Genomic DNA, 9,524 nt, shown 5'->3' with positions numbered 1-9,524 from the left:
GTTTTTGCATTGTTACTGATTCTCCACAGTGGAGCCAGAAACTCAGTCTGACTTATGATGAGAGCTAAACCCTTCTCTGAACTCTCAAAGCATCTGCATGAAATAATCTTTAAGAACAGTAATTCTTGGATATAGCAAAGCTGTTGGAATGACACTCAATAAATTGTCTTTAAAAACAACCAGTGAAACATAAATTGTGATGGAGGCTGAGTAAGTGCACATGGGTTTATTTGTAAACTCTTCAGGTTTACCAGGTGCTTCATAAGCATTAAATAATGTGCAAACACATGACAATGAAACATGAGATGAAGGAGAAGGCCTGTTTTTAATAAAGTAACTGGAATGGATTCTGATCATGGCCAAACCAAGAGCCATATTCAAATAGCAAACCTTCAGCACTGCCTTCAGGTCAGACAACAATGATGCTCTCAACACATGGAACAACCTCACCATATACAGAGCCTTGAGACAGATCCCAGGGATCCAGAGGGCTTGTGGGCATCCAGTCTCCCAAAGAAAGCAAGGGCATGTCCAGTTGCACAGCTCCAGCCATAGTGTTGTTGATGCATATTGGTCCTGCTTAATGACTTCTTGAAATTTGAGGCTGACAGCACTGACATGACAAACAAGGCAGTGTCTTTAGCTAGCAAACAGATCTTGTTTGGAATTATGTGAGATTGACTCTCTAAAAGGTGACCATTTACAAAGCTGCTGGGTCTTAGTGCATACTTTAATGGGCTCTTATGGTACCTTCCTAACAGACCAGCCCCTATATCAAATTGGTGTATGACTACCAGCCTGTTGATATATTATTAAATAGTCATAAGTCCAAGATCCTGGTGAAAGAGCAAAGCCCTCCAGTTCTCTTGACTCCCTAAAAGACCAGCAGAACTTACAATATCCTCAGCCTTCCATCTGACACATACCTGAGCATGTCCTTTGGTCATTTTTTCTCAGACTCTCCCACGGTCATCCCACAGAGACTTATCAACAAACTCAGTGACATGGAGGAGGTGCAATAGTGCCTTCGCTTCTTAAAGAGACTGAAAAACTACCCTGTATCACAGGATCCATCACAGCTTATAGAAAGCATCCTCACCAGCAGAATCACAGTCTGTCCGGGTCACTGCTCCAGATCAGACTGCCAGGCTTTCCAGAGGGTGGAGAAATCAGCCCCTGGCTCAGCACTTATCTCTAGGGGAAATGCTGTGTGAGAACCGTGCACACTATCATCAGGGACTCCACATACTCCTGCTGAGGCCTTTTCACAGTTCTGCCAACTGGCAGATGGTACCGAAGTAGAACCAGCTGTCTTTGTGCAGCAATCTCAACTCATGCTGCCTTTCTTCTGAACAGCTGCACCATCCTTTCTGCACTGTCACTTTAAACTGGTTGCACACTGCCTTTATTTATTTAACCTGCACTTCAAAACACCACAGGATCACAGATGGGAGTATATTTATCTATGATTAACATTTCTTGTTCTCAACCATTTGACCTCCATATCATTGCTTTTCTAAAACAGTTTGCTTTTTTTGTTTTCAAAAAAAATGTTAAACATTTTTTTTTCCATTTGGAGACATTGTATATTGAACTTGGCATTCATTCAGATGTTTTTTAGAAAAAAAAACAAAACAGAAAAAAAAAAACCATTTCCAGTATTTTCTATGCTTATTTTTGGATGGATGAAAAAGGAAGAGTAGAATAGTGTTTCATTATGCCACTGCTATGAGCATAGTTCAAGTCTAATTGGGTCTGTACCTCAGAGACAATCTGCATGGATCTGCATGCAAATGACCTAGCTTATCAAAAGTGTGGCAAAAAGAATATTTTACCTGTCTTTCTGTCTTTTCTCTTTCTCTCTGGCTCTCTCTCTCACAGAAACGCACTTACAAAAAAAGACAAATATACTGTTTATGGCAATTTTAATACATGACCCCAGCTATCTCATTTGAATTCATTCATTAGAATATTACTTGTTAATATGCTCGTAAAGAATATTTTCTCTGGATACTCTAAATGACAGGCTACAAAATAAGCTGAGCACTGCTAATATATAGTGGTTTCTTGATATAACCACAAATCCACATTTATCTGTCTGGATACTTACCATATTATGTTATGTGCTATACTTATTTACTGGGGTGTTGCACAGGGATGTGTTTTAGGTTTCTTGTTTATTTTCTACGTGCCATTTTGTATTCTGGCGACTGTTTTCATGACTGAACATGCATGGCACATAGATTGTGTTAGAAAATGTATGCCCTTTTATGTAAACCTGAAAACACCCTGATTTAGAGGGAAAAGGATGGCTAAATCAATTAGATCAGTTCATGGATGCTTTATCTATACTGTTACTTTACCATAAAATATTTATGAATCTTTTATTTTATTATTTTATTTTATTGATCAAGAAATAGTGTATGAATGCCAAGGAAAGTCACAGCAGGAACAAAACACAGTCTAGAGGAAATTTTCTAAATATTTCAGCAATAGTTCATTATGGTGTTTTTATTTATTTATTTATTTTTTTAAATCATTCTATGTACATTTTTGGTGTGGTTAGAGGGACCCTGTTGGTCAAAGTTCCTTCACAGATTTTAAATGGTTGCCAGGTGAGAATTTAATATATATTGTTTTTACAATTTGACAATTATTATTTCTTGTTTGATCTAGTGTTGACAGTTTATGTCTATTTGTGTTCAGCAGTTAGAATTTGTGTATAGAAATCAGATAAAATTAAAGGCAGGCTTTTGGGTAAAGTTAAGTAGATATTAGATAAGCTATGGATTTGAAATAGTGGTATTCAGACATTTGTATTAGTTCAAGTATAAACTGATTGTGTCATATATAAATGTGTATTTATCTCTTTTTTTTTGTTTTTTTTTTTGCTTTGTTATTATTATTACCGTTTTCATACTGAATTAGCTGGTTACTATATTTTGGGCTGCAAAGCTCACAGTGGCCTCAAGGCCCATGTTGTGGAATATTGTGACGTCGGTATGGTTTGTGTAGTACTGTTCTGCCACTTGCTCAGTACTCTTCTTTCTGACTCACTGCCTACTTCATCAGTTCATCTCTAGTCACAGAGTGTTCCTGTTGTTCTCCTATTGTATATACCACTAGTGAACATATGGGATTGTCATCTATTGATTGTTTTAAATTATGCCTGATCATCCTGATTGTCAAAACCACCAGAAGATGGATGCGTGTAATTTAATAATGAAGAGGCTTAAGTGGCAGCTTTATTGTGGTGTGAATTATGTATAAATGCAGGCCATCATCTTGGTCAATTAACAATATATTTATAACCAGTATTATGCAAAAGAATACTGCTACAGACCCAGTGTGTGGCCCCACTGTAGCCTTGTGTTTAAAGGCTTTGCTGTTAATGAGTTCATCAGTTTTCTTGAGTCACACACAGTGTACATGTCCATGCAAGTGACTCACACCTAAATATTTATATAAAGTTCCAAGCTTATGAAGTGCTGTAAGTATGTGTTCTATCACTTAGTAAGATAGTTAGACTAACAGCTGCTATCATGGGAGCACACATGACAATCTGAAGGAAACCTTGAACATTTGCAAAGCATTCCACTTCACTAGCCAGTGAGGCTAGTCTTTACTGCTAGAGAGTGCCTGTCCAGGCTGCTTGGGTGAAACAGCTGTTCATATTCTATAAAGCTGCTTTGAACACATGATTATGTGTCAAAGGCCCAGTATAAGTAAGTGAATCCACATCGAACTGAAAAAATAGATAACAAGATGTACAGCATACTGTGAATGTATAGGAATTAGAAACTTCATGTCTTTTGTGTCCAGTGTGCATTGTGCACATTCACACAGATATGACTGTGACAGGAGTTCTGGTTTACCCAAAAACAAGCACCAGGCCAAAGATCATATTGTGACATTGATGTCAGCACAACAGATAGCACAAATAAAAGAAAACAAAGTCACTGTGTTTGGACATATTTACAGGGCAGCAAAGTCTCTAATAAACAGTCTCTATTAATCAGTATGATAACAAAAGAGGAAAACAGGAGGGTAACAAGCTAAAATAATTTTTGACAGTGTCTTATCTAACACAACAGCAGAAACATATATAGATATAAAACTTTGGTATTTACAGAACATCTGAAATATCAGCTTTACTAGAAGTCATTCAACTCCAAAAATCCCTGCCACAAACCTAAAACCCAGGACAATGAGACAAAGGTAGTGTCTCTGGTTGTCTGCCAGGTATTCTAACATTCCCACATGCAGAGAAGCCGTATGGTCTGCCCAGAGTTGGACACATATGGTCTGTTTACTGGGGGGATGTAGCCCTGAGCACCCATGCCTGCGTGTGGAGCTCACATACAGCTTACCTGCAGACGAAGCAAGCCTCATTAGCAAATGTCCACAGCAGCTTGCATACTTCAGCGGAAATTGCTCTGCACTTTAAGAGTACTGTGCCCTGATTTTTTTAACCACTGCAATTCATTTTTGCTTAATATTATTTAAATGTTTATTATATTGAATATTACTCCTTATTTATTTTATTCTCGTTTTGTTTATATTTTTATTGTCTTGCTGCTATATTGCCTTTTCAGAGGAAATATACAATTAAAAACACAACACAGTTTCCAACAGTATGAGGCCGAAAATATACATTTATGGACTATACTCCTATCCAGAGTGACTTACATATTCACCAGGATGAGAACTCATGCACTCCCTGGCAATCCAAATCCATGACCTTGGTGTTCCTATCACCATTTGAGCTACAAGAGGATGTCATTGTGAAGGGATTCCCAAACTGATGTGCTCCTGTATCAAACAAACTCCAATTGCACATCTTTAACATCACTCTAACTAGCCGAGCTACTTTGGACTACCAAAAAAGAAAAAAGAAAAAAACTGACAAGCTAAATGAGCCAGTGAAATGGGGAGACAACATTCTAGTCTTCCAGACACTCACAGGCTGTTCCACACCAACCATTAGCTGAGTTCGGCTGTGTTTGTCTGGCTCCCACCCCCCCACCCCCAGTCTTGAAGATGCATGGGATCTCACACACACAAGTGTAGCTTTTTCATCCAGGTCATATTGTATGTTGCTGCCACTTCTGCAGGAAGCTTTTAACTTCTCCTTCAAACCTGCATCTAGCCCACACATGCATGCTGGTAGTTCGGTAAAGACTCTAAGATCATGCTGGAGTTTCATCTTAAACTCTTCTTTACTTCAGTTTCCTTTATTTATATTACACAGTAATGTTGCTATGACAACTATCACATCTGTCTTCCTGTTAATCGTGTGCTAGAGGAATAAGCATGCATCTATTTGGTGTAATGAATACACTCATGTCAAATCAGCAACAGGCAATCCTATTTATGTCCAGCTAAACTTAAATAGATACTGTAGGTATTGATTCTAGGGATTTTGCTGTCTATAGCTGATATATACATCTGACTGACATTGGTTATAATCATATAATTTACAGCATAGCTAAGATTTCAGTTGATTTTCATGACATGGAAGCTTTATCAAATGCATGCAGTGGTAGTTGTTAGGTGAACATAGTGCACTTGAAGTGTTCTGATGATTTGGCCTTATTGGAAGGCTGTTTGGGCCCCTTCAGAGTTTCATGTCCCTGCAGATGTGCTCTGTGCTGAGAGGCAGACGCTGGCCTGATTCCTGTGCAGCCCAGCAGAGACCAGTTCCCTGGGTGACCCATTTTAGCCGGGACTAAATTTAATATAGCACAGGACAGGGAGCTGGCACACTCTAGCCTAACACACACTTGAAAACACAAACTTATACACACACACAAACACACATACACTTGAAAACACAAACTTATGCACACGCACGCGCACACACACACACACACACATATACACACATGAGCTCTGGACTATGATCAACAGTTTAATGGCTATTTTGACATTCACAGATCTGATGCAAAAATATGGTAAAATGTGCTGAGGAGAAGTGTTTCCTCCTGAAGTCCCATTGAGCTCAACCATCTTGTGCCCTGAGCAGAGGTGGGCTCGGACCCAGACATCAGCGCCCAGTCACCAACCAAACGCAGGACACCTCAGCACTCCTGCTTAGGTTTTAGTACAGATGGAAAGGATGACACTCAACCACCTTGTCTCTCTCTCTCTCTCTTTCCTTCTCTCTCTCTATTAGTGCTGAGCGATTCAAGGTCATTGGAGGCATCTGCTCTGTCATGTCAACAGAACAGCAGTCCATGATGGGGCTCATTGGGCAAGGCAGTGGTATAGCATGGTGAAGCATAGTGAAGCAGCAGTGTGTCAGTGGAGGTTCTGAAACAGATACAGTCTACAGTTACTGGAGCTAGCATGGGCCCACAGCAGTACTGGGGTGAAAGCCAAAAGTGACAAAGCATCCTAAAATGATCACATAGAAGACCTTTGGGAAACGGAATGAAGTCCAACCGCTGATCTGATTTTCAAATTTTAGATATCCTACATCAAAAGCACTTTGAACAAAGCTGGCACACTCTGTTGTGTGATAAATAATAGCAAATATATTGAAAAATCTGAACTAGCTAAATGGATGGGTCACTTCATGTTGAACAGAAACAAAGTCACTAAATTGGAACACTGTGTACTCATTAGTGACTCCACCAGACCGCGCGCCCTTCCCGAGAAAAAGCATGGCATACCACTACAAATAACAACAATATACATAGGCAAACAGAACAAATATTTGCAGAGGCCATAAAATTAAAAAACACAAACTTGGTAGTTAAAAGGCAAACAGCACAAATCTGCACTCATTGCGTGTAGAGAGGGATTCATGCCAGGGAAGGAATAAATAGCACCAGGTTTATACAACCTGATTTTTAAAAAGTCCACTCAGGTCACAAAGGACACTATACCAACATATTTGATATGAGGCAAAATGGGTATGTCTGGCTTGCTCTGAGAGGGATATTGAGACATCTGGCATCCTCTAAAAGGGTTATGGGTACATCTGGCTTGCTTTAAACATGGGCATAGAGCTGAACTAACTGTAGAGCTGTTTTGGCAGTTGGTGGCTATAAGCAATGAAACATTATCTGTGTCAGACAAAATAACTTTACAGAGTTTCAGCTTCAGGGAGATTTGAGCACACAGGGGAAAATTATGTCGTACCAATACTTGCATCTGACGCATTCAGAAGGCATAGGTGAGATGTGTTCTCCGGTTCTTGTAGGAACAATATTCTGCACAACGAAAAAGGAGGGACTGAACTGATCGATCGGCTCTGTCAGTGATATAATTAGGATAAGATAGGTATAGGTTACTGATTTTGTATCATTACTTCACACAAGTCTTTTAAAAATAACATTATATTTCAGTGTCAGTTCTTGATAACAAGCTTTTTTAAAAATCTCACACTTTTCTAAATGTGTTATTTATGAATAGATTTTTGCCCAGTTACCTTTTTCATTCCAAAACCTTTTTTTCATGACAACGGCTAATCGCTGTTCAAACAGCTTTGTTTACAGGCAGGCTTCAATGTTAGCTTTGTCGTGCTTTCTCAGTGCCAGTGAGAGTCATGGCGATGTTGCAAAATCTCAAACGTGCCCTATTCTACTACAAGAATACTACCTGCCCAAGTCTAAACCGTAATTATGTATTTCTGGCCACACCCCTGTCTGATCACCCTTGTCTGATGGCACACTTGTTATTGTTGGCTAAAATCCACATGTCCACTTGGCACAAAGAGCAGCAGCAACAAAAACCAGCAATGCTTTATGATTATTTTCTTTCAACAACCATCATTCTTTGTGATGTGTCAAGGCATGGCTAGTCACCCAGTGTTTGATTATACAAACAGGGTCAGATTATCAGTCTGAAGTTTACGTCAAGCCTTGTGCGGGGTTAGTGGTCATGATGTGAAGGACAAAATGAAGAACAAAAAAAAAAACAACAACCTTTGCAATTCCCTTTTCAAATAAATAAATAAGTAGTAAAAACAATTTAAAAAAAGAAAAAGAAGAAGAGGAAAAAACTGGATAGAAATTGGATTGAATAGAAATTGGATTGAATAGAAATTGGATTGAATAGAAATTGGATTGGTCATATGTTGTCATGTGAAAAGTTTAGTTGCACGGTAACAGGTTTGAAAGGAATGATGGATTCTGCCATCATGTCCTGCTTAATACTCTCCTCAGGTTACATCGGGTCGAAACACTTCCTGTGCTGGCTGAACGCATGCCTTTGGTCGTTTAGTGTTTAATAGCACGTAAGCATTACGTCTGTGTGCATTGCTGTATTTGCATGCAGGTCACTCCAAAGAACCCTCCTAGTGAAGTCGTTGTTACAGTTATTACAGAATCTAATGGCCATTTCTGAATAAAAAGAAGTTAGCATATTTCACACAACCATAAGTACGTTTAAAATCACAACCAATTATAAGAAATCAAACATAGGTCTGCATCAACTAATTATGTCCAGGGGCAGCTAATCCCCGCAAAGTGCAACTACAAAAACAGCATGAGCCACTGTCATACCTCTGCAGAAAAGCAGCCCAGATACAGTTCCACAAATAACGACAGCAATAGCCACAGCACATCAAAGCCCTTTGGGGGATGGGTGTGTGTGTTGGGGGGGTCATTTGGTTACCATGTAACTTGTAAAAGTCCTAAAGGTGGTGCTATGGTGACAGGAAGCCACAGCTTTAGAGAGGAATAAGGCAAACATGGGTGTCAGGAATGTTTTCCTCTACTTCCACACAGCACATGAAAAAACAGAAGACTACAGAAGATTCTTTCTGAGACACAGTAACTCCTGCTGAGATGCTCAGAAACCCAAAATGCTAAATTGGATTTGTCTCTTGGCCTGGCAAGAGATGCCATTACTTGTACAGAACAAAAGTGAGGTTTTTCAAAGTGAAACCCCCAAAGACATGCTGTAGGACATGAAAAAGCTTTAAAAATATGTTATTCAAAGTGAAAGTGCACCTGGACCCACAATATATATATATATATATATATATATATATGTGTGTGTGTGTGTGTGTGTGTGTGTGTGTGTGTGTGTGTGTGTGTGTGTGAGAGAGAGAGAGAGAGAGAGAGAGAGAGAAACATGCTCACTGGTGTCACCTACCATCTCTACCTGCCGTGGGTCCAGCTGGGTGGGTGCTGTGGAGGGCGCAGCAAACTGGATCTTCTTCTTTTCTTTGGCTCTCACTGGGACATCCCCGGGCCCCGAGGTTTCCATGGTCCTCCACACGGCCCCTCACGAACAGTTAGAAATATCCTTCAAGTCCTCCTCCACACACTGCCAGAACACACATATACGTGGCCAGATTCCAGACTGCCCTCGTTAATGCTCACTCACTCTCTCCCTCTGACAGTGCACCTATTTCCCCTTCCTCTACTCTGTTTGCACTTAAAAGGTGCAAACGTTTTCTGCTTCTATTCGTCAACTTCCTTTTCAGAAGTCTTTTCTTCCCCTGAGCTCTCTTTTGCTCTCTATTTCACAATACACACCCTCATGCAGTCTGAAAGAGTGTACAGTTCTGA

General features: G+C 39.8%; 1 protein-coding gene and 1 long non-coding RNA gene across 3 annotated transcripts in view; both read right to left on the bottom strand.

Moving 5' to 3' along the window:
* ppp1r1b (protein phosphatase 1, regulatory (inhibitor) subunit 1B) overlaps positions 1 to 9,524 on the bottom strand; it is a 19,230-nt gene extending 9,706 nt beyond the window's left edge. For both annotated transcript variants that reach the window (XM_081704546.1, XM_081704547.1), the window contains exon 1: positions 9,106 to 9,524. In XM_081704546.1, coding sequence (XP_081560672.1) covers positions 9,106 to 9,219 — 114 coding nt within the window. In that variant the 5' untranslated portion in view covers positions 9,220 to 9,524. The remainder of the gene's footprint in view (positions 1 to 9,105) is intronic.
* LOC145660399 (uncharacterized) lies at positions 5,341 to 7,746 on the bottom strand. The gene is made up of 3 exons (XR_014126751.1): positions 7,436 to 7,746; positions 7,147 to 7,217; positions 5,341 to 6,312 (listed from the first exon to the last, which is right to left on the bottom strand). It is a non-coding gene; the product is annotated as an uncharacterized LOC145660399 (long non-coding RNA).

This window comes from Electrophorus electricus, chromosome 2 (genome assembly GCF_041902795.1).
Source record: "Electrophorus electricus isolate QZ-2024a chromosome 2, ASM4190279v1, whole genome shotgun sequence".
Lineage (NCBI taxonomy): Eukaryota > Metazoa > Chordata > Actinopteri > Gymnotiformes > Gymnotidae > Electrophorus > Electrophorus electricus.
This window is presented reverse-complemented; position numbering and strand designations above follow the sequence as displayed.